Source organism: Macaca nemestrina, chromosome 10 (assembly GCF_043159975.1).
Source record: "Macaca nemestrina isolate mMacNem1 chromosome 10, mMacNem.hap1, whole genome shotgun sequence".
Classification (NCBI taxonomy): Eukaryota; Metazoa; Chordata; class Mammalia; order Primates; family Cercopithecidae; genus Macaca; species Macaca nemestrina.
The window spans coordinates 10,880,509-10,907,625 of record NC_092134.1 but is presented as its reverse complement, the minus strand read 5'-3'; the positions used below and the strand labels follow the sequence as shown (position 1 = coordinate 10,907,625).

The 27,117-nt window shown below is 53.7% G+C and overlaps 2 protein-coding genes across 11 annotated transcripts; both read left to right on the top strand.

Annotated features, from left to right (window-relative positions):
• Positions 1 to 1,460: 1,460 nt before the first annotated feature.
• Positions 1,461 to 22,608, top strand: LOC105495468 (leucine rich repeat containing 43). Of its 10 annotated transcripts, none has more exons than XM_071070922.1 (13): positions 1,464 to 1,626; positions 2,852 to 3,112; positions 4,530 to 4,640; positions 5,732 to 5,871; positions 7,800 to 8,038; positions 9,053 to 9,240; positions 9,921 to 10,180; positions 18,076 to 18,217; positions 18,418 to 18,546; positions 18,629 to 18,697; positions 19,180 to 19,213; positions 19,604 to 19,797; positions 22,452 to 22,608. In XM_071070922.1, the coding sequence occupies exons 1-13, from the start codon at positions 1,483 to 1,485 to the stop codon at positions 22,467 to 22,469; spliced, it is 1,929 nt and encodes a 642-aa protein (XP_070927023.1). In that variant the 5' UTR covers positions 1,464 to 1,482; the 3' UTR covers positions 22,470 to 22,608. The 10 variants fall into 10 exon arrangements, with proteins under 10 accessions (XP_070927021.1, XP_070927023.1, XP_070927022.1 ...); XM_071070921.1 differs by having other exon boundaries at positions 18,626 to 18,697; XM_071070917.1 differs by having other exon boundaries at positions 18,626 to 18,817.
• Positions 22,609 to 23,112: 504 nt separating this feature from the next.
• LOC105494401 (UDP-GlcNAc:betaGal beta-1,3-N-acetylglucosaminyltransferase 4) lies at positions 23,113 to 26,935 on the top strand. Its single transcript, XM_011762778.3, is given in 3 exon segments — positions 23,113 to 23,244; positions 25,718 to 26,335; positions 26,337 to 26,935. Coding segments are annotated over 2 exon segments (1,059 nt in total). The 5' UTR covers positions 23,113 to 23,244; positions 25,718 to 25,726; the 3' UTR covers positions 26,787 to 26,935.
• The last annotated feature ends 182 nt before the right edge of the window (positions 26,936 to 27,117 follow it).

Here is a 27,117-nt window from a genome sequence, read left to right as displayed (position 1 = left end):
ACAATCTCCACTCACTGCAAGCTCCACCTCCCGGGCTCATGCCATTCTCCTGCCTCAGCCTCCTAGGAGTAGCTGGGACTACAGGCGCCTGCCAGCATGCCCAGATAATTTTTTATATTTTTAGTAGAGATGGGGTTTCACCGTGTTAGCCAGGATGGTCTTGATCTGCTAACCTCGTGATCTACACACCTCGGCCTCCCAAAGTGCTGGGATTACAGGGTAAGCCACCGCTCCCAGCCACCCAGCCTAATTTTTCTAATAACAGTAAAGTTGTCCCAATATCGTATAGTTAAAAAGAATGAGAGATGTTAATGTGTTCTTCCGAAATTCATTTGTCAGAACCTGATGTCCAGTGTGATAGTATTAAGAGGTGGGGCCCTTTGGGAAGTGATTAAGTGTGGGGGCTCCTCAGGAATGGGATTAATGTCCTTATAAAAGAAGCTTCATGGCTGGGCGTGGTGGTTCACACCTGTAATCCCAACACTTTGGGAGGCTGAGGCCAGCGGATTGCCTGAGCCCAGGAGTTTGAGACCAACCTGGGCAACATGGTGAAACTCCATCCCTACTAAAATACAAAAAGTTAGACCGGGCACAGTGGCTCACGTCTGTAATCCCAGCACATTGGGAGGCCAAGGTGGTGGATCACCTGAGGTCAGGAGTTCGAGACTAGCCTGGCAAACATGGTGAAATCCTGTCTGTACTAAAAATACAAAACATTAGCGGGGCGTTGTGGCAGGCGCCTATAATCCCAGCTACTCGGGAGGCTGAGGCAGGAGAATCGGTTGAATCTGGGAGGCGGAGGTTGCAGTGAGCCGAGATCGCGCCATTGCATTCCAGCCTGGAAAACAAGAGTGAAACTCGGTCTAAAAAATAAAAAAGTCGGAAGTGGTCATGCGCGCCTGTAATCCCAGCTACTAGGGAGGCTGAGGCAGGAAAATCGCTGGAACCCGGGACACTGAGATTGCAGGGAGCCGAGATCTCGCCACTGGATTCCAGCCTGGGCGACAGAGTGAGACTCTGTCTCAATGAAATAAAATAAATAAAAAGTTAAAAACATAAAATGAGGACTGGGTGCTTAAACAGTTATACAGGTGGACAGTATGAAACCCCTGACTCCAGGCTTAGAGAGACCCACCCTGGAACCCACTGGCTGGCTGGAGTCGAGAGGTTTGACCTTGGGTCCTCTTCTCCTTTCTCCAGCTGTCAGATGGGTATAGGATGACTTTCCGTGGGGAGTGCTTGACAGGAGGTAAGAAACAGGTCAGCTACAGCGCTCACTGCCTGCGGGAGCTGCTGCACTTAGAACCACCAGCTGTTATCCCATTTTTGTAGATGAGGGCAGAAGAGAAAACCCAGGTGGTTGGGGCCGAGTTGTCTGTGATCCGGATGGGGGGCTTTTTCCTCGGGGCAGGTGAGCGCGCTTGGAGAGGCCCCGGCCCCCGCGCACGCGTCCTGGCGGTTGCCTGGCAACGCAGCCCGGCCATGGAGGCGTCTTACAAGTCTGAGTCCGAGTCTGAGGCCTGGCCTGGCACTCAGCGGCCCGGGACCGGGACCGTGAGCGCGGCGGTGCGCGAGCACTTGCGGAAGCTGTGTCTGCGCGAGTTCCCGTGCGGCGCCGGCAGCTGGGTGCGGGCGCCGGGGCTGGGACTCTGGGGGCCTGGACCGGCTGCGGGGAGGCACGGGCCCGGGCGAGCGGGGCGGGCTGGTCCCTGGGGCCTCGGATCTGCGCATTCTGGGGGCCGCCAACGTGGGGGCGGGTGGGGCTCGAGGGTGAAGGTGGGGACCGGGCCGTGGGCACTGCCGGGGGGGAGGAGAGCGGGGCCCGTCCTGAGCACCTCAGATGACCTGGGCCGGGGCCTCTCCCTGACTCGATGCCAACACCCCAGATTTCCAGTGGGCAGGTTCCTTTGGGGTGAAAAGCTTTTGTTTTGGGCAAAGAGTGCCACAACTTTTCCCAGCCTCCGAGCATTTAATGAGAGCCTGAGGCAGTGTGAGACGTGGCTCTGAGCCTGAAGCCTGTGACCTTGGGTCCAGGAGAAGGGGTTACCCCTGCATCCCACCTGTGTCCAGAGTCCTAGACCCTTCCCTTCCGTGGCTTCAACCACGAGGGGAGCCCAGGTGTAGCCCAGGAAGGCCTATTGCCCAGGCTGGAGCTTAGTGACGCGATCTCGATTTACTGTAACCTCCGCCTCCTGAGTAACGGAGATTACAGGCAGCTGCCACCATGCCCAGCTAATTATTGTATTTTTAGTAGAGACAGAGTTTCACCATGTTGCCCAGGCTAGTCTCAAACTCCTGACCTCAAGTGATCCGCCCGCCTTTTTAAAAGGAATGGGATCTTTTAATTATGTTGTATCTCACCTCATCTGTAGTTATATCCATGGCTAATAATCCGTCAAAATTATTGATTACTGTCTAAATTTCTTTTTTCTCTTTTTTTTTTTGAGATGGAGTCTCACTCTGTCCACCCAGCCTGGAGTGCAGTGGTGTGATCTCGGCTCACTGCAACCTTCACCTCCCGGGTTCAAACGATTCTCCTGCCTCAGCCTCCCGGGTAGCTGGGACTACAGGCACCCGCCACCACGCCTGGCTCATTTTTTGTATTTTTAGTAGAGACGGGGTTTCACCGTGTTAGCCAGGATGGTCTCGATCTCCTGACCTCATGATCTGCCTGGCTCGTCCTCCCAAAGTGCTGGGATTAGAGGCGTGAGCCACCGTGCCCGGCCCACTCTCTAGATTTCTAAACTTGATCCCTAATCATCCAGTTTTATGATCTGTTCTGTTTTGAGCACTTGGTGTCCTTAAGGGGGCTGTGTCACACCTAGAGAAATCCCCACCTCTGCCACTGCAGAATAAGTCACGCTTTCTTCCTCAAACTTGGCGAACATGGAGAGAGCTGGTCCCCAAAGAGGAGGATGTGGTGAGCCCCGGGGAGGAGACGGTGGAGGCCCTGCTGGGTCTGGTCCGCAGCCCCCACTCCCCCTGGGCTCTGCTGAACGACTCGAATGCTGAAGACAGTTTCCTGAGAGAACTGGCCATCCGGAACCCGCTGATGATCACAGACACCTTCTTCTACTCCTACTTCCGGTCCCTGCGGGTGGTAGATAAGGAGGTGAGTGCTGGGCACGTAGGGGGGTGATGCTAGGGTGGCCGCTTCCCTAAGGGAGGTTGGCGGGAGGGCACCCTTCCCCACAGTGCCTCAGGGATCCTGCCCTGGGGGCTGAAGCCAAGGCCAGCCTGCCCTCTGCTTCATCTCCCTGGCTTGTGTGCCAGGCAGGGCCAGCTACTCGGTCAGCCTCGCGTTTCTTCTTCCTTTACCCCTGGAGGCCATCATGGCACATCTTCCACAGCTGAGTTCTGCAGTGGACCCTCCTGGGTTCTAGTAAAGGTTTTCCAAAGGGTCTGTGTTAGTTTTACTTCATTTAAACCATGGAAGTCAGGGTGGAGGATGGTTGGTGTAGTTCCAACTATTTTAATTTGTTACCAAAAAGCATTTTTTGTTTGTATCAGTAACAGAGCCCAGGCTCGGCACGGTGGCTCTCTGGTGCTTGTAATCTCAGCACTTTGGGAGGCTGAGGCAGGAGGATCGTTTGAGTCTAGGTGTTAGAGACCCAGCCTGGGCAACATAGTGGGATCCCATCTCTATAAAATTTTAAAATTTAGCCAGGTATAGTGGTGCACGCCTGTAACCCCAGCTACTCGGAGGCTGAGGCAGGAGAATCACTTGAGCTGGGGAGGTAGAGGCTGCAGTGATCATGATCACACCGCTGCACTCCAGCCTGGGTGACAGAATGAGACCCTGTCTCAAGCAAGCAAGCAAGCAAGAGTGAGACTCTGTCTCAATGAATAAATAATGTCAGCAAGCCAGCCCAAACATTGCCTGGAAACTTGGTCTCAGCCTTCCCCAGGCTTGGCTTTCTTTTTCCAGAGCCACTGGGAAGTGACACGGCACTGGGGGACAAATAGGGTGACTGGTAGCAGTTTGCCAGGGACTTTCAGTTTCAGTGCAGAAGGTTTCGTGTCCTGGGAACGAACCCCTTCCGTCCTTGGCAGACTGGCACAGTTGGTGACCCTGGAGAAGGGAGGCCCCGCTAGAAAGGGTCCGGATGTCTTTGAGGCCACAGGAACTGAGGAGTCATGGATGGGTCACTGCAGCTTCCAGTCAGACCCTGCTCTGGGTGATTCCTGGACACCTTGACTGACTGCAATGCCCAGAGTTCACTGTGGCTCTGGGGCAGACAGAAAGGAGAGAGGTTCCTGCCCTCACAGGTGGCTTATGGTCCAACACAGGACACAGGTCATTGGCCTGAAAATCACGCACGGCCTATGGTCAGAAGGATGGAGGTTGGGAGAGGCTCTTGGATCTTGGCAGAACAATGCAGTGTGGGAACGGCTTCCAGGGAAGCAGGGGGTGGGGAGGGAGGGGAGGTAACTGATGGAGGAGCCGCTGTCTTCCTAATGTGGACATGGGTTCTGTGCCTGTGCTCCCTTGCCTGCTATAGCCCTCAGCTTCCTCTCCCCTCTTCCAGGTCACCCTGGTGGATAAAGACCTCCTGAAATTTCTAAAGCTGGAGGAGTTGGTACTGAGCGCCAATCGAATCAAGGAGGTGGATGCCACCAATCTGCCCCCCACACTCAAGGTGAAGGAGCCCTGGTCTGTTTTGGGTATTTGGGCCACCGCAGCCCAGAGGCCTTGCTCTACCCTACCCCACATAGGTGTGGCCAGTGTGGGTGGAGGGTAGGGCCCAGCTCCAGGCTTTTAAAATGTAGGGCACTTTCCTAGAAGTTTAACATAGAATTACCATATGACCCAGTGCTTCCATTCCTAGGTGTATCCATGAGGGAACTGAAGACAGGGACTTAGCCAGATTCTTGTACTCCAGAGTTCAGAGCTGCTTTACTCACAATAGCAGAAGGGTGGACAGAACTCAAGTGTCTATAAACAGATGAACGGATAAACAAACAAAAAATGTGGCACAGGCCAGGTGCGGTGGCTCACGCCTGTAATCCCAGCACTTTGGGAGGCTGAAGTGGGCAGATTGCCTGTTCTCAGAAATTCGAAACCAGCCTGGGCAACATAGGAATATCCCGTCTCTACAAAAATACAAAAATTAGCTGGGTGTGGTGGCTGGTGCCTGTAATACCAGCTACTCTCGAGGCTGAGGCAGGAGAATCGCTTGAACCCAGGAGGCGGAGGTTGCAGTGAGCCAAGATTGTGCCACCGCACTCCAGCCTGGGCGACAGAGCAAGACTCCACCTCAAAATAATAATAAATAAACAATAAATAAATAAAAATTTAAAAAGCCCAAACCAGCAAGCAAACAACAACAACAAAAAAGGTGTGTGAGGCCGTGGATGAGAACTACAAGCAAGGAAGGTTAGCTTTGGATTTTTGCCTTATCCATCGAGGGGCCCTTTGGGCCTCCCAGGGACACATTCCTATGGGTTGAGAAGGTGCCAGATGTTATGCAGATCCCCACTGCCAATCCAACATCACCCCCCATTCCAGATGTTGACGTGTCTTTAACAAAAGGCAAAGAAACTTCCCGAGACCTGCTGCAGGAATCTTTTCTTCCTGGGTTTTTTAAAGGGAGGCCGGGTGGCGCCAGGGAGGCGGGGTGTGAGTAATCTGTGATTCCTCTACTAAATTCTGCGGGACGGAGGGGAGGGGCCTGATCCTCAGCGCTGACTTGGCGCCCTATCTTCCCGGGCCTTCCGTGTGGTCTCCCAGGTGCTGGAGCTCTACGGCAATGAGATCAGCAGCATGGAGTGTCTGTGCGCCCACCCGCCCGCCGGCCTGCAGCACCTGGGGTTAGGCCACAACAAGCTTCTAGGCCCCTTGGAAAGTCTCTACGTCACCGCTGATCACTGGTAACTCCGGAGCCCAGGTGGAAAGCGAGAGGGAGGGATTAAGTATCAGGCTGAGGTGATTTTACCCCGGTGGCGTGAGAACTCAGCTTTGGTCTTTTCTGTAACTCCCAGCTGGCTGCTAACTCCAGACTTACGGTTTATTTTTCTGAATCCCCCTTCAGTGGGATTTTGTAAACAAAAAGCCCAGAGAACAAGAGGTGGTGGGTGTGAAAGCCTTTGCTTTGGTGCCGTCTTTTAATTTTTTTATTTTATTTTTTATTTTTATTTTTTTTGAGATGGAGTTTCCCTCTTGCCCACGCTAGAGTGCTGTGTGCTGTCTCGACTATGCAACCTCTACCTCCCAGGTTCAAGCGATTCTCCTGCCTCAGCCTCCCAAGTAGCGGGTATTGCAGGCACCCACCACCACACCTGGCTAATTTTTGTATTTTTAGTAGAGATGGGGTTTCACCATGTTGGCCAGGCTGGTCTTGAACTCCTGACCTCAAGTGATCCACTTACTTCAGCCTCCCAAAGGGCTGTGATTACAAGCATGAGCCACTGCACTTTGCCTGGTGCCATATTTTAGAGGAAGGTTTCTCCCCTTGGGCTCGCTGGCATTGGAGCCCCATCATTCTTTGCTGTGGGGCTGTCCTGGGTATGGTAGGATATTGAACAGCATCCCTGGCCTGCATCTGCAGATGCCAGGGGCACCTCCCTGCTAGTTGTGACAAGCAAAAATGTCTCCAGACAGTACCTAATGTCCCCTGAGCAGCAAAATCCCCCAAGCTGAGAACCGCTGCCCTGGAACCAAGCCCTCCTAGCGCCAGCTGCTCCATCGCTGTTGAAGGTTCAGGCTCATTAGGAGCCTGCAGACGGTTCAGCTCCCAGTTGATACTCAGCTTGGTTTCCTCCGTGGGTGAGCGGCAGAAAACTTAACATCCTGAACCTAAGGGGTAGGAGGGGGACCAGAGACCACCCAGAAAAGGCCATCAAAGGAAGCTGGGAGAGGAAGGCTTTGCAAAGCATGCTGTGAGAAGTCCCAGGACTTCAGCAGTCCAGCAAGGACGGAAGGGGTAGAACCGCCTCCCCCCTTTCCTTCCCCCAAGGAACCTGGAGGGCACGCCCTTGGGGGGTCCAACCCTCTGCATGCCTGGAGCGGGCGGATGCAGCAGGGAAGGGAAGCGCCTCTCGGACCCTGCTTTCCTCTTCCTCCTCTTCTCTTCTGCTCTTAGGGGAAGAGTGAGGCTAGGATTGGGGGACGCTGTGCTGGCAGCGGCCGCTTGTGTTTTTCGTCTGTTCTCAGAGCTGAGATCAAGTCGCTTTCTAGTTTGTGGCAGCAGGAAATTCACCCTGCCCCTGCCCTGTGTCTTGGTCTGGCCACAGGCCTCGGCCCATGCCCTTTGCAGGGCCCTCCCAGCCCCCTTGCCTCCTGGGGTCCTGCCCCAGTCTGCCTTTGAGACGCCATCTCCTGCTTCTAGGATGCCCAGACCTCCAGCCTCTGGCTCCCTCCTCCCAGTCCCCAGCGTCAACCCCACTCCTGCCCTGTCCACTCCTGCCCCTGTCCACAGCTCCCCCACGGTGGCTGTCCCCTGCTGTGCCATCCAGTCTGCCCGTAGTATTTGTGCAGAGCCTCCTAGACGCACGCAGTGTGCAAAGCTCTATGGAAGCTACTGAGAGGTTTGGCCAAGAAGAGAGGAGTCCCGCGAGGGGAGGTCGGTGGGGGCGTCTCTGGCTCTGACTGAGGGCGGCAGTGCTACGGAGAGTGGAGACGAAGAGCCAGGCACTCATTCCCGACCCGGCGTTAACTTGGGTCAAGGGTAGGACAGGGTGTGCAGGCCATGGGTGGGCAGAGTCCTTAGGCCCAGGCCCACCGTTGGTTTGGCTGCAGGGCTGCTTGTCCCCTGCTCACCTGGCTTCTTGACCCTCAGATGGTCCTGCTTACCTTCCAGGCCCAACCTCGTCTCCCTGGACCTGGGCTTCAATGACCTGACAGACCTGCAGAGCATGGTTGCCAGCCTGAGGACCCTCCGGCACCTGCGACTCCTGGTGCTGCAGGGAAACCCACTGGCCTTGGTGCCCTACTACCGCGGCCTCACCATCGACAGCCTGGCCCAGCTCTGCGTGCTGGACGACATCACCGTGTCTCCCAACGAGAAGCATCTCTTCCGGGGGCTCAGCCTCAATGGCGGTGAGGGTGCTGGCAGGCAGGGAGGGGGTGGCGCGTGACACCCCAGCCTCCGCCTGGCTGTGCCCCGCCCTCCTGGGTCCGCACACCCCTCTGTCCTGCAACTCCCCATTTGACCCAGACCCTAGTCAGGTACAGCCTCTCTTCTGGGCCAGAGTTTTCCGCCAGGCTTTGATTCCGTGATTGGGATTTGGAGACAGAAATGAGAGGGGGAGGCTGGGCGCGGTGACTCGCGCCTGTAATCCCAGCACTTTGGGAGGCTGAAGCAGGCAGATCGCTTGAAGTCAGGAGTTTGAGACCAGCCTGGCCAACATGGTGAAACCCTCATCTCTGCTAAAAATACAAAAATTAGCCGGGCGTGGTGGCAAGTGCCTGTAATCCCAGGTACTCGGGAGGCTGAGGCAGGAGAATCTCTTGAACCCAGGAGGTGGAGGTTGCAGTGAGCCAAGATGACACCGCTACACTCCAGCCTGGGCAACAGAGCGAGACAAAATAAAAAAAAGAGGTGGTGCGGGAGGATCACTTGAGCCCAGGAGGTGGAGGCTGCAGTGAGCTCTCATCTCACCACTGCACTCTAGCCTGGCGACAGAGCGAGACCCTGTCTCTAAAAAAATAAAAAATAAAAACCTGTAGGGACTTGGGACAGTTATTTCAATCAGCTTCTTCACCTCCCTGGTGGCTGGAGATCACCCCCTTGTGGTTCATGCTGCAAGGTGCACTGGAGGCTTCTTCAGGTCACTGTGACGTGCTAGATAATACTAAGGTGACCTTCTGCAGAGCAGCCCTTATCACTCCCATATACAGATCAGGAAGACAAGCTGAAGAGAGGGGTATAATGACACCCAGATCACTCCAGGCCAGCTTACCGGAGCGGTGGCCTGAACCTGACTGCCTCACCAAGGCTCAGCCCTGAGTGCTGGAGAGAATCCAGGGCCCTGTGCCTTCCCAGCCCTCTTGTTTTCTGTCTGCCAACTTCCATTCCACGGGGCCCCCTGTCCTGCCCATTCCTCTCTGCAGATCTCTTGGCACAGGAGGCGCAGTTTGTGGTGACCATCGGAAACATCAGAGGAGTCCTGGACACCTCTGTCCTAGACCCGGAACCCGGGCCCGAAGGCCCTTTCGTCGCTTATAGCTATTACGTGACGTACGATTTTGTGAGAGACGAAGAAGGTGAAGCGGTTGAGGACACAGGCGAGCTGGCCGAGGTGTGCCCTGGGCTGTCCCTAGGAGTGTGGGAGGCTCTTGTGAAGGCTGAACCGCTTCGTGGGCCCCAGGAAAATCCTTTTAATTAATTTATTTATTTATTGAGGCAGAGTCTCACTGGAGTGCACTGGTGCGATCTCAGCTCACTGCAACCTCTGCCTCCCGGCTTCAAGCGATTCTCCTGCCTCAGCCTCCCCAGTAGCTGAGATTACAGGTGCCCACCACTACGCCCAGCTAATTTTTGTATTTTTAGTAGAGATGAGGCTTCACCTTGTTGACCAGGCTGGTCTGGAACTCCTGAGCTCAAGTGATCCTCAGCCTCCCGAAGTGCTGGGATTACAGGCGTGAGCCACTGCACCCAGCCCCATTCTGCAATTTCTACAACTCCTCCCATCTCCCTCCACATCAGAAGAAAACCCAAGGATACCATCCGACTAGGAGAAATGTGATGACGCCTGTCTCCTGCTCCCACGTAGAAGTGGTTCTTGCTTTTACTCTTAACATAGGTCTCTCAGATAAAACAAAACTGGGTTTCTAAGAGCCTTCCTGCCTCCTGGCGTGGTGTGTCTGCTCATGCGTGAACCTCATCCAGGTGTCGGGAGCTGTGTTACAGACACCCCCGGGCATCAGCTGAGCGTGTCCTGAGGACGGCAGCCTTGGACGAGTTTCTGTCTTCCTGCAGATCGTCAAGCCCTCTCCCAGCTCAGAATTATTAGTTGAGGAATCTCCTGAAGAGGTCGGCGAAGATGTCATCAAAGACATTGTTGGAGGGGTCACTGAAGAGGTCGAAGGATCTCTGGAGTCTGAGGTGGAGGAGTCAGGAGAGTCGGAGCTGTCTGTCATCTCGGGGCCTTCGACCGTCTTGCAGACGCCAAGGGCCTCTGCAGAAGAGCTGGCCAAGTTGCGGCTGCGTATAGATCCCCGGCTCTGCCCGTCCCCAGGGTAAGGATGGAAACCTGAACCAGGGCAAGTGGTCAGAGCAGTAGGGTCACAAGCCTAGACCACACTGTGGCCTTCCATTAAAAGTCCTGAGGCTGGCTGGGCGCAGTGGCTCACGCCTGTAATCCCAGCACTTTGGGAGGCCAAGGCGGGCAGTCAGGAGATTGAGACCATCCTGGCTAACACGGTGAAACCCCGTCTCCACTAAAAATACAAAAAAATTAGCCCTGGACGTGGTGGCGGGCACCTGTAGTCCCAGCTACTCGGGAGGCTGAGGCAGGAGAATGATGTGATCCCAGGAGGTGGGGCTTGCAGTGAGCCGAGATGGCGCCACTGCACTCCAACCTGGGCGATAGAGCAAGATTCTGTCTCAAAAAAAAAAAAAAAAAAGGTCCTGAGACTGAGTCTCTCCTGGATCCCCCACCCCCAGGAATGGTTAAGGCCCCACTAGGCTGTTAGCTGTGCTGGCAGCATTTAGATTTAGTGTTCAGCCCTCTTTTCTGAAGGGTTGAACTTAGCTCAATCCTTCTACTCTAACCATCTACTCAAAGTACAACTGAGTCCCACTTCCCTGACCAGCCAAGATTTTCGGAATGATTTAATTTCTTTTTTGGCGGGGACAGAGTCTCGCTCTGTCACCCAGGCTGGAGTGCAGTGGTGTGATCTCAGCTCACTGCATCCTCCACCTCCCGGATTCAAGCAATTCTTATGCCTGCGCCTACAGTTCGGACTACAGGCATGTGCTACCATGCCTGGCTAATTTTTATATTTTTAGTAAAGATGGGGTTTCACCCTGTTGGCCAGGCTGGTCTCGAGCTCCTGGTCTCAAGTGATCTGCCTGCCTCAGCCTCCCAAAGTGCTGGGATTACAGGCGTCAGCCATCGCACCCGGCCTGAATTTCTTGAGTCGATTGAGAGATTATAAATTAACAGCCCTTTTCATTTCAGCCCTTGGGTGTGAAAACCTTTTTTGGTTTAACATTTTAATCCATCTAAGATGTATTCTGGCACATAAAGTGCTGTAAGGATCTTCCATCTTCCATCCTGTATATCATGTTCTTTCTTGCCAGTCTAGCTCTATTTCTTCTTTCTTTTTTGTGCTACTTTTGTTATGAAGATTGTAGTAATTGTTATAAATATTAATTTTATTATAAACATACATGTTACAGACCCAACAATACATTGTTACAATTACTGCTTTATGTAATCCATGTCTTGCAGAGTAGAAAGGAGAGCACAAAAAAATTTTTTTTTAAGCTTGTTAACCTTCTTAGTTACCATTTCTGGTTCCTTTCATGTCTTCCTTTAGAATTGATTTGCTGTTGTGGCTCATGCCTGTAATCTCAGCACTTTGGGAGGCCGAGGTGGACAGATTACTTAAGTTCAGGAGGTGGAGACCAACCCGACCAACATGGTGAAACACCGTGTCTACTAAATACAAAAAATTAGCCAGGAGTGGTGATGCGCACCTGTAATCCCAGCTATTTGGAAGGCTGGGGCAGGAGAATTGCTTGAACCCAGGAGGCAGAGGTTGCAGTGAGCCGAGATTGCACCATTGCACTCCACCCTAGGCAATAAGAAAGAAGTTCCATCTCCAAAAAAAAAAAAAAAAAGAAAAGAATTGATTTACTTTCTGGTTTCATTCCTTCCCTCCCTCTTTCTTCCTTTCTCTCTTTCTTTTTTGTGGTGGGGTCTCACTATGTTGACCAGGTTGGTCTTGAACTCCTGATCTCAAGCAATCCTACTGCCTCGGCCTCCCAAAGTGCTGCAATTACAGCTGTGGGGCACTATGCCTGGGCTTGGTGTCATTTTCTTTCTCCAGTATGCTTCATTCTCACCTCCATTTCCTTCATGTTGTTATAGTCAAATATATCACATTTCTACATGTTATAGCCCAAACTACAATCTTATAGATGTTATCTTATGCTATTGTATTTTATTCTAATTAGAATCAAGGACAAGAAATATATGACGATACTGTCTTTTGTATTTGCCTACGTGATTACCTTTATTGGTGCTCTTTGTTTTTGTGTGAATTTGAATTACCCTCTGGTGTTACTTCCTTTCAGCCTGAAGAACTTCCTTCAGGAAGTTAATGTATTCATGTATGCAACTTCTTTTCATGTTTCGTGTAAGGCAGATCTACTGGCAACAAAGTCAGTTTTTTCTTTCTCTTGATATTTCACCTGCAATTTTGAAAGGTAGTTTTGTTGGGTATAGAATTATTGGTTGACAGTTTTGGTGTTTTTTTCCCTCCACTACCCCAGAACATCTTTTTTTTTTTTTTTTTTTTTTTTTTGAGAGGGAAGTCTCGCCCTATTGCCCAGGCTGGAGTGCAGTGGCTGGATCTTGGCTCACTGCAACCTCTGCTTCCTGGATTCAAGTGAGCGATTCTCCTGCCACAGCCTCCTGAGTAGGTGGGATTACAGGTGCCTGCTACCATGCCCAGCTAATTTTTAGTAGAGGCGGGGTTTCACAATATTGGCCAGGCTGGTCTTGAACTCCTGAACTCACACTCGAGCCTCCTCAGCCTCCCAAAGTGCTGAGATTACAGGTGTGAGCCACCATGCCTGGTCTACCCCAGAACTTTGAATATGTCTCCTGCCTGCCTACTGGCCTCCATTGTTTATGATGAAAAGTCAGCTGTTCATCTTATTGGGATTCCTTTGTCTGTCATGAGTCATTTTTCTCTTCCTGCTTTCAGGATTTTCACTTTGTCTTTCAGTATTTTTACTATGATGTGTCTGGGTGTGAATATGTTTGCATTTATCCTGCTTGGAGCTTGTCAAGCTTCTTGAATATATAGATGAATGTTTTAAATCAAATCTTGGAAGTTTTCAGCCATTATCCTTCAAGTATTTTTCTCTATTCCTTTTTCTATCGCCTCTCCTTCTAGCACTTCTATTATGTGTTCTTTTAGTAGCTCTTCAGAAAACCCAAGGAAAATCTGGAGTGTTTACCAGGGGCCCACCTCCTTGGAGGGCTTTGAACACAAATTTTTGTCCCCCTAGTGCCCATGAGGTTGCCTAAAGTTCCCTTCAGCTTCTCAGCCACCACTTTTGGAATTGGCTCTTGAGCATTAATGTGGCACTAAGCTCATTCTCTTTGACTGTTCCCCTTTGCCCTGATGTTGGCCCTGAAAATTCTGTGACTTGGCTCTTCAGCACCTTCAACAGATAATGTTAATATTGTGTCCAGCTGATATGACTGTTCTCAGCAGGAAGGTTTGTCCAGTATAGTCTAGTCTACCATGTCCTAAAACAGAATTTCCACATTGATTTTCTAAAAATACATTTTGTTTTTGCAGTCTAATAGATTTATTTTAAATTGTCTTAAGTTATATTCCTTAGTTTACTTGTAAGCCTTTATATTTTCCATATAATTATTTGCCATATGTAATTGCCCAAGTTCAACAATTAGCAAATGCCAGTCATCCACATACCATTTCCAGGTGTGATGCTGGGTATCGGGATTACAAACAACAAATCAGATAGAAAATGGTCTGTTCTAGAGGGTTGGGCGCAGTGGCTCATGCCTGTAATCCCAGCACTTTGGGAGGCCAAGGCAGGTGGATCACTTGAGGTAAGGAGTTCGAGATCAGTCTGGCCAACATGGTGAAACCCTGTATCTACTAAAAATATAAAAAAGTATCTGGGCATGGTGGCACATGCCTGTAATCCCAGCTACTCAGGAGGCTGAGGCAGAAGAATCGCTGGAACCCGGAAGGCAGAGGTTGCAGTGAGCCGAGATCGCGCCATTGCACTCCAGCCTGGGAGACAGAGCAAGACTCCGTCTCAAAAAAAAGATCTGTTCTATTTGGGCACTTACCTTTTCATGAAGGAAGTGAACAAACAGTAATTACATATTCTAATGTCACAAGCGGTACACCAGAGAAAGTACAGGACAAATCTCTGCCCCTAGGGTGGGCACATAGACTTAGACACAAAGAACAGTGGAAATGAGACTTTTAATGGCAGTTTTGCAAGATCCAGTGACTGGTAGGCAGGCAGCTGGGGTAGTCACAACAGGTCATTTATCTCCTAGTGGGCAAACCCCTCTCCCAGTTCCTCATTGGTTGAGTACTGTGGGGTTACAATCTTCCTGGGTGTCACCTAAGTTTCATTATCCCCTTATAAGATCATACTGCGTCCCCTTCCCCACTCAAGTTTTGCTCTTGTCGCCCAGGCTGGAGTGCAGTGGTGCGATCTCGGCTCACTGCAACCTCTGCCTCCTGGGTTCAAGCAATTCTCCTGCCTCAGCCTCCCAAGTAGCTGGGATTACAGACGCACGTCACCACTCCTGGCTAATTTTTTTTTTTTTTTTTTTTTTTGGTATTTTTAGTAGAGACAGAGTTTCACTACGTTGGCCAGGCTGGTCTCAAACTTCTGACCTCAGGTGATCCACCCACGTTGGCCTCCCAAAGTGCTGGGATTACAGGAGTGAGCCATCACGCCTGGCCCCCTTTTATGGGCTGACCCCTCCTCTACTTCCTGTTCGCTAAGCGTGACTTTCTAGGTGCCTGAGTCGTGTGGTTTGTCACGTCTGCAAGGCTGGCTGCCAGTACTTAGATTTTTCATGCCTTGCAAATGGACCATTTAAACTGTTTCTCACAGGAGGAATGGTAGCAAGAAGATTAACTATGGAGGAAGGCAGGGATTGGCAAGAGACAGGGCTGGAGAGAGAGAGAGAAAAAGACCCCTTTCTCCTAAGCGGAAACTATGGGAAAGTTGTTCAGCAGAGGAGTAATGAGATCAGGTTTCACATTTGAGGAAGATGACTGCAGTGGACACGGTGACAGTGTGCAGATAGACTTTCAACTCTTCTCCTCACTTCTCTGCTAGATTGTTGAGTGCTAGCCTTCATATGTTTGTATCATTTATGTACATATGTTATCACTGGTTTGGGTTTTTTTTTTTTTTTTTTTTTTTTTTTTTGAGACGGAGTCTCGCTCTGTTGCCCAGGCTGGAGTGCAGTGGCCAGATCTCAGCTCACTGCAAGCCCCGCCTCCCAGGTTTACGCCATTCTCCTGCCTCAGCCTCCCGAGTAGCCGGGACTACAGGCGCCCGCCACCGTGCCCAGCTGGTTTTTTGTATTTTTTTTTTTTTTAGTAGAGACGGGGTTTCACCGTGTTAGCCAGGATGGTCTCGATCTCCTGACCTCGTGATCCGCCCGTCTCGGCCTCCCAAAGTGCAGGGATTACAGGCTTGAGCCACCGCGTCCGGCCGGTTTGGGGTTTTTTTAATGCCATTTTTTATTCAGGAGGGTCAACATTTCTTTAAGCTGAAAAGTACAATTTTTCTTTTCCTTTTTTTTCTTTTTTTTTTTTTTTTGAGATGGAGCCTCACTCTGTTGCCCAGGCTGGAGTGCAGTGGCGCAATCTCGGCTCACTGCAACCTCCGCCTCCTGGGTTCAAGCGATTCTCCTGCCTCAGTCTCCCGAGTAACTGGGATTAGAGGCATGCGCCACCACACCCAGCTAATTTTGTATTTTTAGTAGAGGTAAGGTTTCTCCGTGTTGGTTAGGCTGGTCTCGAACTCCCGACCTCAGGTTATCCGCCCGCCTCTGCCTCCCAAAGTGCTGGGAATACAGGCATGAGCCACCGTGCCTGGCGAGAAGTACAATTTTTCACATTCTATCTTGGATTCTTTCTATGTGTCCATTTCACTACATTTCTTCTTCTTCTTTTTTTTTTTTTTTTTTTTTTTTTTGAGACGGAGTCTCGCTCTGTCGCCCAGGCTAGAGTGCAGTGGTGCGATCTCTCTCACTTCAATCTCCACCTCCCGGGTTCAAGTGATTCTCCTGCCTCAGCCACTTGAGTAGCTGGAATTACAGGTGCCCGCCACCATGCCCGGCTAATTTTTGTACTTTTAGTAGAGACAGGGTTTCACCATGTTGACCAGGAAAGTTCGAGACCAGAACTCCTGACCTTAAGTGACTCACCTGCCTCAGCCTCCCAAAGTGCTGGGATTACAGGCATGAGCCACTGCGCCCGGCTGAGATATAGTTAGCATATCATAACGTTCATTTTAAAGCGCATGTGTCGGTGGTTTTTAGTATATTCACAGAGTCGTGCAACCATTACCACGGTCTAATTCCAGAACGTTTCCATCACCCCAGAAAGGTACCCATTAGGCGTCACCTTCGATTCCCCTATCCTTCTAGTCCAAGGCAACCATTAAAGTACTTTCTGTCTCTATGGATTTGCCTGTTCTGGACATTTCATATGGATGGAATCACAAAATACGTGGCTTTTGTGTCTGGCTTCTTTCACTGAGCATCATATTTTCAAGGTTCATCCATGGTGTAGCATCAGTGCTTCAATCTTTTTTCTTTTTTTAATTTAATTTTTTTTTTTGAGATGGGGTTTCGTTCTTGTTGCCCAGGTTGGGGTGCAATGGTGCAATCTCGGCTCACTGCAACCTCCACCTCCCAGGTTCAAGCAATTCTCCTGCCTCAGCCTCCTGAGTAGCTGGGATTATAGGCACCTGCCACCATGCCTGGCTAACTTTTGTATTTTTAGTAGAGACAGGGTTTCACCATGTTGGCCAGGATGATCTGCCCGCCTTGGCCTCCCAAAATGCTGGGATTACAGGTGTGAGCCACCGCGCCCGGCCTAGTTTCACGATTTTTACATTTCCCTTGCAACACTTGGTTTTTCACAGTTTACAAGCCTTCGTTAATTTACTGGGCTTTACCTGCTGTGATATTTCATTTGGCAACTTGGTCTCTACTTATCTTGGAGGGAAAGTGTTCTCTATCCTCAGTGATGAAATAAGTTATTTATTCTATTTTCTTCTGGTTTCTATTAACGTTCAACTTGGACATACTTTAAATTTGTTGGAGTATATTATTAATTCTCCTTCATGCTGTGATTCAGTTGGTAGAACAGTTTGTGTTAAGTCACTTCCCGAGTGGGATGCTGCTTCAGGATTGCCATGGTGTTCTGAGACTTAGCAAACTCCAGTCGCCTCTGTGTTCTAGCCTGGGGCTAGGCTAGAATTGTTTCTGCTTTTTTTTTTTTTTGAGATGGAGTCTCACTCTGTCACCTAGGCTGAAGTGCCCTGTCACAATCTCGGCTCACTGCAAGCTCCACCTCCCAGGTTCAAGCGATTCTCCTCCCTCAGCCTCCTGAGTAGCTGGGACCACAGGCACGTGCCAACACGCCTGGCTAATTTTTTGTATTTTTAGTAGAGATGGGGTTTCACTGTTAGCCAGGATGGTCTCGATCTCCTGACTTCGTGATCCGCCTGCCTCGGCCTCCCAAAGTGCTGGGATTACAGGCGTGAGCCACCCCGTCCAGCCTCTGCTTTTTTTTTTTTTCCTGTAGGAGGGCCTCACTTTGTTGCCCAGGCTCGAGTGCAGTGGCATGAACATGGCTCACTGAAGCCTTGACTTCCTGGGCTCAAGCAATCCTCCCACCTCAAGCTGGGACTACAGGCATGTGCCACCACGCCCAGCTAATGTGTCTATTTTTTGTAGAAACGGGGTCTCGACATGTTACCCAGGCTGCTCTCGAACTCCTTGGTTCATGCAATCATCCCATCTCGGCCTCCCAAAGTGCTGGGATTAGAAGCCAGAGCCACCACGCTCAGCCCTTGGCTGAACTCTTTACAAACAACTCTTGGTGCATTGTGGTTGGTTTCTGTCAGTTGCTCAGGGCGGTCCTGCCTCTGAAGGAGGGCTCCACGCACCTTTGTTTTGCTGTCTCCTCTGTGGCCACATTCCTTTCTGGCCTTCTGGTCCCCTTGCCCTGCCTGCTGGCAGCCGGGCCCTGCCTCACGCTATTTGTGGGCTTCGATGCTCATGGTCTCCTCGGATGTCCCCTCGCAGTCCTGTTCCGGGTCCCCGGCCACAGCCCCTGGCTGACGGCACCCACGTCTTCATCTCTCCCTCCCCAAGGACTGTCCTCTTCAACACCACCCACAAGCCCTGGGCTGAGGTCATCCCGTGCGGCTACGAGATGCAGCACTCTCTCAGGGACCTGGTGCCACTGAAGGCCTTCCTGCTGGCGGGGACCACTGTGACCATCGTGGAAGAGAAGGTGGGCAGGCGGAGTCAGCGCCCGCTGTCCACAGGCTGTACTTCTGCCCCTGTTCCTGTTCCCATTGGGCCGTCCCCCATGGGAGCCCCGCTCCTTGGTTAGATGAGGTCTCAGCGCCGCTCCAGAAAGGGTGAGGGAGAGGCGACCCCAGGCAGCCCACCTGGGCCTCTGCTCACTCGAGGATTCTCTCCTCCCCCTAGATTCTCTCCTGGCCTGTGGTGCTACCTGCTGTTGACAGTCCCCTGTCTGCCAAGAGAGGAAAGGGGGAGAAGGACAAGAAAGGGAAGGAGAAAGACAGGAAGGGGCAAGGAGAGAAAGAGCCGGCCAAGGTACTGGGCCTTGGTGCTGGGGAGGACAGCCTGGCCACATCCTTGCCTCGACATGTCCCACCCTCCTGTCCTCCCCTAGCAGGAGTGGAAGGTGCCGAAGAAAAAGAAAGAGCTGCCCAAGGAGCTCCGGCAGGACCCCCCCATCCTCCAGGTGCTGGGCCGGGGCCTGGTGATCCTGGAGCCCCTGCTTGCCGGGGAGCCCCTGGTGTCCACTGTGTGCAACTTCGGCATGGTCCGCACCTTGACATCGGACAGGCTGACACTGGCCAGGGTACAGCCGGGCCCCAGCCACATCCTCCACCTCTGCCTTCGCCCTCCCCACCGGAACCCTGTGGGCAAGCAAGGGCTGAGGGCCTAGGTCACCGGATGGGGAGGAGGTGGCAGGGAGGGCCTTTCCCTGGGTCACGCAGCCAGCGAGGCTGCTGGTGCTGCCGTCTGCACAGAGGGCGCCTCCGGGGACTTTGGCCCAGTCAGCAGCCTTCCCCTGGGGGTGGGCTGGGGCAGGCACCCTCACCAGGAGACCCCCGCCTTCCTGGACCTGTCAGATGTCTTGGAGGATGTGGGCCCCCAGAGATACTCCTCCAGCACCTCCCCTCTCCAGTAAGCATCTCGTTTTGTGGTTCTTTCTCTCAGGATTCAAAGAAGATTAAGAAAGTTGCCAAAAAAGGTGAGTGCCGATGGTGGTGACTGAGGGCAGGGAGTGTCAGTAGGACCCGCCAAGAGCCAGCCCTGGTGGAGGCCAAAGGAACAGAAGGGTGGGGAATGGTAGCTTCTGGCCTGGCCTGGGGAGAGGCCACATCCCCCCTTAGGATCCAGTGTTGTTATTTCTTCTCTGCAGCCCTCAGACCACAGGGCCTGTGTGGGTTGTGGCACGGGTGGGGAAGGCACCTGTGGTAGAGCCATAGGGGGCAAGGGCTTGGAGCTGGGGCTGCCTGGGTTCAACTGCTTCCGAGGTATCTGCCTCCAGCTTCAGGCCATCGGCCCTCATTTGCTGTAAAAGGGACCTGGACTTGTCCTGTGGGGAGCTGCAGAAGCATCTGAAACGGGTGCGTCTCAGATTTGAGGTTCAGAAAGAACATCCAGCCGGGAGGGAGAGAAAGGAGACAGGGAGAGCCGTGGGAGGTGGCTGCAAAGGCACGAGGCCCGATCACAGCAGAGCAACCCATCATGCTGAAGCTGAAAAGTGGAAACAGGCCCGATGTGGTGGCTCACGCCTGTAATCCCAGCACTTTGGCGTGCTTATCACCTGAGGTGAGGAGTTCAAGACCAGCCTGGCCAACACGGCGAAATCCCGTCTCTACTAAAAACACAAAAATTAGGCCGGGCGTGGTGGCTCAAGCCTGTAATCCCAGCACTTTGGGAGGCCGAGACGGGTGGATCACGAGGTCAGGAAATCGAGACCATCCTGGCGAACACGGTGAAACCCCGTCTCTACTAAAAAAAATACAAAAAACTAGCCGGGCGAGGTGGCGGGCGCCTGTAGTCCCAGCTACTCGGGAGGCTGAGGCAGGAGAATGGCGTGAACCCGGGAGGCGGAGCTTGCAGTGAGCTGAGATCCCGCCACTGCACTCCAGCCTGGGTGACAGAGCGAGACTCCGTCTCAAAACAAAAACAAAAACAAAAACAAAAATTAGCCAGGTACGGTGGTGAGTGTCTGTAATCCCAGCTACTCAGGAGACTGGGGCAGGAGAGTTGCTTGAACCTGGAAGGCAGGTTCAAGCTCAGGTAGTAGGCTGAGATCGTGCCATTTCACACCAGCCTGAAGAAGTAAACGTTGAAGGGCATACACTACTGGACTTCAAAACCCATGCCTATATGAATACATGATTTGTGATACTTATCTGTGGGTTAAGATGGCCTTAAAAGGTTGTTTTGGCTGGGCGCGGTGGCTCATGCCTGTAATCCCAGCACTGTGGGAGGCCGAGGCAGGCGGATCACGAGGTCAGGAGATCGAGACCATCCTGGCTAACACGGTGAAACCCCGTCTCTACTAAGAATACAAAAAATTAGCCAGGCGTGGTGGCGGGCGCCTGTAGTCTCAGTTACTCGGAAGGCTGAGGCAGGAGAATGGCGTGAACCCGGGAGGCGGAGCTTGCAGTGAGCCGAGATTGCGCCACTGCACTCCAGCCTGGGCGACAGAGCGAGACTCCGTCTCAAAAAAAAAAAAAAAAAAAAAAAAAAGTTTTTTTTAATCTCTTTAATGTTTGGCTTAATTGAAGACAGCTGGATTCTTATAGCTACTTCTGCAGTCAACCGCTTGCAATATGTTGCTGTAATTGAAGTGCATAAAGAAAATCCAACCTCAGACCTATAATTGGAAAAGAGGGGAGTATTTTAATAGACCTTCAAATAATATAATTTCTTTTTTTTTTTTTTTTTTGAGACGGAGTCTGGCTCTGTTGCCCTGGCTGGAGTGCAGTGGCCGGATCTCAGCTCACTGCAAGCTCCGCCTCCCGGGTTTACGCCATTCTCCTGCCTCAGCCTCCCGAGTAGCTGGGACTACAGGCGCCCGCAGCCTCGCCCGGCTAGTTTTTTGTATTTTTTAGTAGAGACGGGGTTTCACCGTGTTCGCCAGGATGGTCTCGATCTCCTGACCTCGTGATCCACCTGTCTCAGCCTCCCAAAGTGCTGGGATTACAGGCTTGAGCCACCGCGCCCGGCCAATTTCTTTAATATTACACCAAATTTGACAAGTGGTAGTTTCTTAAAGGTTGTTACAATGTGAAAACAATCTATATTGAATTTTTCATAATCAGATTAAAATTAGTCTAGTTTGCATTTTGAATGGATATTTTACCATGCACGGTTTGTAACATGCATGAGTTACTTGTAAACTACAGGTTAACCGACTTATGCAGACATTCCAACTGTTGACACCCGTCACTATGCATTTTCCAAAAATCACGTTCTTTACTATCAGCACCCACGTCATTAGAAAGGTCTTTGAGTATTGGAAAATTGGTAACTTCATGGTGGCAGTAACAATGTTTTTTCATTTTTAGGGCAAATGTTATAATTTATTGAAATGCTTTCAGTTGTTTCCCCCGAAGTGCTAGAATTACTTCTTTTTTTTTTTTTTTTTTTTTTTTTTTGAGACTGAGTCTGGCTCTGTCGCCCAGGCTGGAGTGCAGTGGCCGGATCTCAGCTCACTGCAAGCTCCGCCTCCCGGGTTTACGCCATTCTCCTGCCTCAGCCTCCGGAGTAGCTGGGACCACAGGCGCCCGCCACCACGCCCGGCTAGTTTTTTTTTGTATTTTTTAGTAGAGACGGGGTTTCACCGTGTTAGCCAGGATGGTCTCGATCTCCTGACCTTGTGATCCGCCCGTCTCGGCCTCCCAAAGTGCAGGGATTACAGGTTTGAGCCACCGCGCCCGGCAAATTACTTAATTTTTAAGAAAATATCTGCAGCTGGGCGCTGTGGCTCACGCCTGTAATTCCAGCACTTTGGGAGGCCTAGGCGGGCGGATCACTTGAGGTCAGGGGTTCGAGAGCAGCTTGGCCAACATGGTGAAACTGTCTCTACTAAAAATACAAAAATTACCCAGTCGTGGTGACAGGCGCCTGTAATCCCAGCTACTTGGAGGCTGAGGCAGGAGAATCGCTTGAACCTGGGAGGCGGAGGCTGCAGTGAACTGAGATCGCGCTACTGCACTCTAGCCTGGGCGACGGAGCAAGACACTGTCTCAAAGCAAAAAGCAGCCAGTCTTGCAACTCAAACAGCTGCGACTTATTAAATGATCTAATTAAATTCAATTTAATTTTCTTATTACGGTTAAGACCCGAGGACGGAAACTGAGCTCCTGCTGGGATAGGGCCCAGGGCTTGCATTTGGGATGGGTCAAAGCGACCGAGAACACCAGCCCATCCGTCTCCCGGGGCTTATGCTCGCGTTTTAATTTTCTCAGAAAAGCCAAAAGCCGTGAATCCGATCTACGAAAGCGATTACCACCCCGAGCCCCTGACGGTAGAGGTGCAGATCCAGCTGAACCAGTGCCGCTCGGCGGAGGAGGCTCTGCGCATGTTCGCCGTGTAGGGCGTGGGCAATAAACGCTGTTCCCAGCACTCCCGCCTCGGCGTCTGTCCCGCCGCGCGCGTCGGGGTGGGCGGGCGTGGCGCCGGCGTCCTGGGGAGGAGGAGCAGCCTCTGCCCGACCCGCTCGTGCGGACCCCAGGACCGGGCACGGGACCCGTGCGTCCAGCCCCGGGCGCTGCGGAGACTCGCGGCTGGGACCCGGGAGGTCCCGAACCCGCCCCCGCCAGAACCCGCCCCCGCCAGAACCCGCCCCCGCCAGAACCCGCCCCCGCCAGAACCCGCCCCCGCCAGAACCCGCCCCCGCCAGAACCCGCCCCCGCCAGAACCCGCCCCCGCCAGAACCCGCCCCCGCCAGAACCCGCCCCCGCCAGAACCCGCCCCCGCCAGAACCCGCCCCCGCCAGAACCCGCCCCCGCCAGAACCCGCCCCCGCCAGAACCCGCCCCCGCCAGAACCCGCCCCCGCCAGAACCCGCCCCCGCCAGAACCCGCCCCCGCCAGAACCCGCCCCCGCCAGAACCCGCCCCCGCCAGAACCTCCGCCCTAAATCCCCGCCTCCTCCAGAAGCCCCGCCCACCCCCGAGCCCCGAGAGCTCAGTGCACCTGGGGATCATCCGCCCTGGCTCGGCTGCGCGAGCTCCTCGCCCGTACCCCGGCGTCACGCTCAGGTAGGTTGGGGGCCGGGCCCCCGCTGCTGTGAGAGGCTGGGTCACCGTGCGGGGAGGGGCGTCGCCAGGGCGGCCGTGTCTTTGCACCCCGCGGCCCGCTCCCCGGTTCCCCAGGGTCCCCGCGAGGACGCCGGCCCCGCCCGGGTGCGGCGCGAGTCTGGCCTCGGCGGGCACGGCTCGGGACCCACGGGCCGCTCGGCTTTGGTTCTCCGGGCTGGGGACAGAGGCCGGAGCCGGGCGTCGTAGACCCCGCCAGCCTGGGCCGCCCGCGCCCGACGCGCAGCGCTGCCGCCAAGCCCGGCCCGGGGGACCCGCGGGGTGGGTCTCTGCTGCCGCCAGCCCTTCAGAGACTGTCGCGTTGAAAGAATGAACCAGAGTTCGCCCCCTGCCCGCGCCGGGGCGTTTTGGGTCACCTAGTCCTGTGAGGACCAGAGGCGGCTGTCGCCCGAGGCCGAGCGCAGCCTCAGGACCCGCGCCCCACCAGAAGGGGTCGTGCGCCCTGCGGCGGGTGGAGAGCCGGGCTCTGGGGTCTCCGCGGCTCGGAGGGCGGCGGGGCGAGGCTGTGCGGCCAGCGCCTGGGGACGCCCGCGGACCACCCGGGCCGCGGCGCAGCCTGGACTGAAACCTCCCGGGACGGAACCAAGCCACCTGCCGTGCGCCCTTCTCGGTGAATGGCACCGCCGCCCACCCGGGTCCCTCGCCCATAGCCCGCGGTGCTCTCATACCCGAGACTCATCTCCCTTCGACCCTGCCGCCGCCCGGCATCCCGAGCACGGAGACAGTCTCCAGCTGCCCTTCATGCTTCCTCCCCAGCCTTCCGCAGCCCACCAGGGAAGGGGTGGTAGGAGTGGCCTTTTACCAAACGTCGGATTCTTTCACCACCTCGGCCAGACCCCCTTGTCCCCCGCCCCCGCATAGATCTCCAGGGCGCTCAGAAAACTCGGGCCGGTGGCTCACGCCTGTAGTCCCAACGCTTTGGGAGGCCGAGGCAAAGCGGAAGGATCGCTTGAGGCCAGGAGTTCCAGACCAGCCCAGATACCACATCTCTACAAAAAATAAATTAGCCGGGCCCTGCACGCCTGTAGTCCCAGCTACTGGGGAGGCTGAGGCCGGAGGATCGCTTGAACCCAGGAGTTCCAGGCTGCAGTGAGCTATAGTTGTGCCACTGCACTAGAGTCTGGGTGACAGAGACACTGTCTCAAAAAACCAACAAAACCTTAACTCTTTCACTAGCCGGGCAGGCCGTCTCCTACTGTAAACCCGCTGGGCCCCCCTCTCCCTTCTCTCTCCCCTCACTCCTGCCCTGGAGCTACCTGACTCTGCCTTCAGCCTGCAGAGACCCCAGGTCTTCAGGCAAGGTCCCACTCCTCACCCAGTTCTTGCTCACACGTCCCTCCATCAAGGAGGGCTTTGTTAGCTACCCCTGGCTATAGGATCCGTCCTCCCCGTCAGCCAATTATCTGCATTAGATTGTAACTTCTCAACATACCCGGTTCCTATGTATTTTGTGCTTCCCTCTGAGAGGGCAGCGACCCTGTGTTGCTTGCCACTGCATCCCTAGCACTTAGCAGTTGCTTTTCTGGTGGCGGTGGCTGTGGCAGTGGCCGGTGCGGCAGACTGGTCAGAAGTGAAGGGACAGGACGACTTGGCAGTGGAGGTGAAGGGGAGGGGACTGGGGCAGAGGGAGACACCAAAGGGACCAAAATGATGAGAAACTGAAGCCTGGCTTTGCTACTGTGGAACTCGGGCCACTTGGTTGGATTCTGTCTCCTCATCCTCCTCTGTTCAGGTCCCTGGGAGAAATCAGCCCTTAGAGCATGGTGGGAAGGCAGGGCGGGGGCCTCCGAAGCCATCCCTGATACAAGTCCCCAGCTTTCCTGCTCCCCCTCTTGCTGTGTGTGGCTTTGTCTCACTACCGCCTGGAAGCCCGAACCTCTGAGGCAGGTGTAAAGGGTGTGTGCTTTGGTGGCCACGGCCACCCCGTGGTGCTGGTTCCTCTCCAAGGGAGGCAGTGCACTCCTGGTCATCTTGGAGATGCCCAACACAGGACCCCACAGGCACCAGGCTTTTTTTTGGGAAATGGTGTCAGTTCCATACTTAGTGATTTTGATCCAAGCTAAACTGAGTCTGTGCCTAAAACTCATCAGGTGCTCGAGTTTCCTGGGACAATGGCTGGGAACATTTATGGTGTCAGCTGTAAAGTGGCAGCAAATCATTTTGGGAAAGACAGACCTAGGAGTCCTCAGATGATGGCAGAGGAGGGCAAGGGCTGGCAAAGGAGCTGTGCTTAGCCCATCCTCAGGGGAGGGAGGACTCTGGAAAGAGCCTGAGGACACACTGAGAATAAAAAAAAAGAAGTCCAGAAGCCAGCAGGGACTTAGCTGCTGGGGTGCAGGTTAACTCCTGCCCAGCTCTTGGGGACAGCAACAGGGACCCGGGACTGGACCCTGCTCAGGTGGCTCTCTCCTTGCAGGGACCGGCAATGCTCCGCAGGCTGGGCTGGCTGGTCTCGTACAGCCTGGCTGTGCTGTTGCTCGGCTGCCTGCTTTTCCTGAGGAAGGAGGCCAAGCCCGCAGGAGACCCCACGGCCCACCAGCCTTTCTGGGCTCTCCCAGCACCCCGTCACAGCCGGTGTCCACCCAATCACACAGTGGCTAGCGCTTCTCTGTCCCTGCCTAGCCGTCACCGCCTCTTCTTGACATATCGCCACTGCCGAAATTTCTCTATCTTGCTGGAGCCTTCAGGCTGTTCCAAGGATACCTTCTTGCTCCTGGCCATCAAGTCACAGCCTGGTCACGTGGAGCGCCGTGCGGCTATCCGCAGCACGTGGGGCAGGGCTGGGGGCTGGGCTAAGGGCCGGCAGCTGAAGCTGGTGTTCCTCCTGGGGGTGGCAGGACCCGCTCCCCCAGCCCAGCTGCTGGCCTGTGAGAGTAGGGAGTTTGATGACATCCTCCAGTGGGACTTCACTGAGGACTTCAACCTGACGCTCAAGGAGCTGCACCTGCAGCGCTGGGTGGTGGCTGCCTGCCCCCAGGCCTACTTCATGCTAAAGGGAGATGATGATGTCTTTGTCCACGTTCCCAATGTGTTAAGAGTTCCTGGATGGCTGGGACTCGGCCCAGGACCTACTGGTGGGAGATGTCATCCGCCAAGCCCTGCCCAACACGAACACTAAGGTCAAATATTTCATCCCACTCTCAATGTACAGAGCCACCCACTACCCACCCTATGCTGGTGGGGGAGGGTATGTCATGTCCAGAGCCACCGTGCGGCGCCTGCAGGCTACCATGGAAGAGGCTGAACTCTTCCCCATTGATGACGTCTTTGTGGGTATGTGCCTGAGGCGGCTGGGGCTGAGCCCCATGCACCATGCTGGCTTCAAGACATTTGGAATCCGGCAGCCCCTGGACCCTTTAGACCCCTGCCTGTATAGGGGGCTCCTGCTGGTGCACCGCCTCAGCCCCCTAGAGATGTGGACCATGTGGGCACTGGTGACAGATGAGGGGCTCAAGTGTGCAGCTGCCCCCATACCCCAGCGCTGAAGGGTGGGTTGGGCAACAGCCTGAGAGTGGACTCAGTGTTGATTCTCTATCACCGTGAGAAACTGATGCCTGCTGGTCTACAGAACATGCGACTTGGTTTTTGTAACTCCCCTCACCTTGTTAGCTCTGATTAAAAACACTGCAACCTGGCTAACTTGTCTAGCATATGTTGAATGGGAGCCAAAGGGTAGCAAATGCTGCCAGGAACCTGTCGGGGATTCCTGTAGCCACCTGGGGCGCTGCCAGTCTGGGGCCTAAAGGAAGGAGGCTGCATAGGACCCCAGGAGAGAGACGTATTTTCTCTTTTAGATGCAAACAAAATCTTACTCTT

Excerpts from the sequence above, each read along its gene's own strand:
- LOC105495468 (XM_071070917.1), top strand. The coding sequence starts at position 1,483 with ATGGAGGCGTCTTACAAGTCTGAGTCCGAGTCTGAGGCCTGGCCTGGC. Across the intron at positions 9,241-9,920 it reads ACACAGGCGAGCTGGCCGAG|ATCGTCAAGCCCTCTCCCAG; the intron begins GTGTGCCCTGGG and ends GTCTTCCTGCAG. Across the intron at positions 19,214-19,603 it reads TAAGAAAGTTGCCAAAAAAG|ATTTGAGGTTCAGAAAGAAC; the intron begins GTGAGTGCCGAT and ends GGTGCGTCTCAG.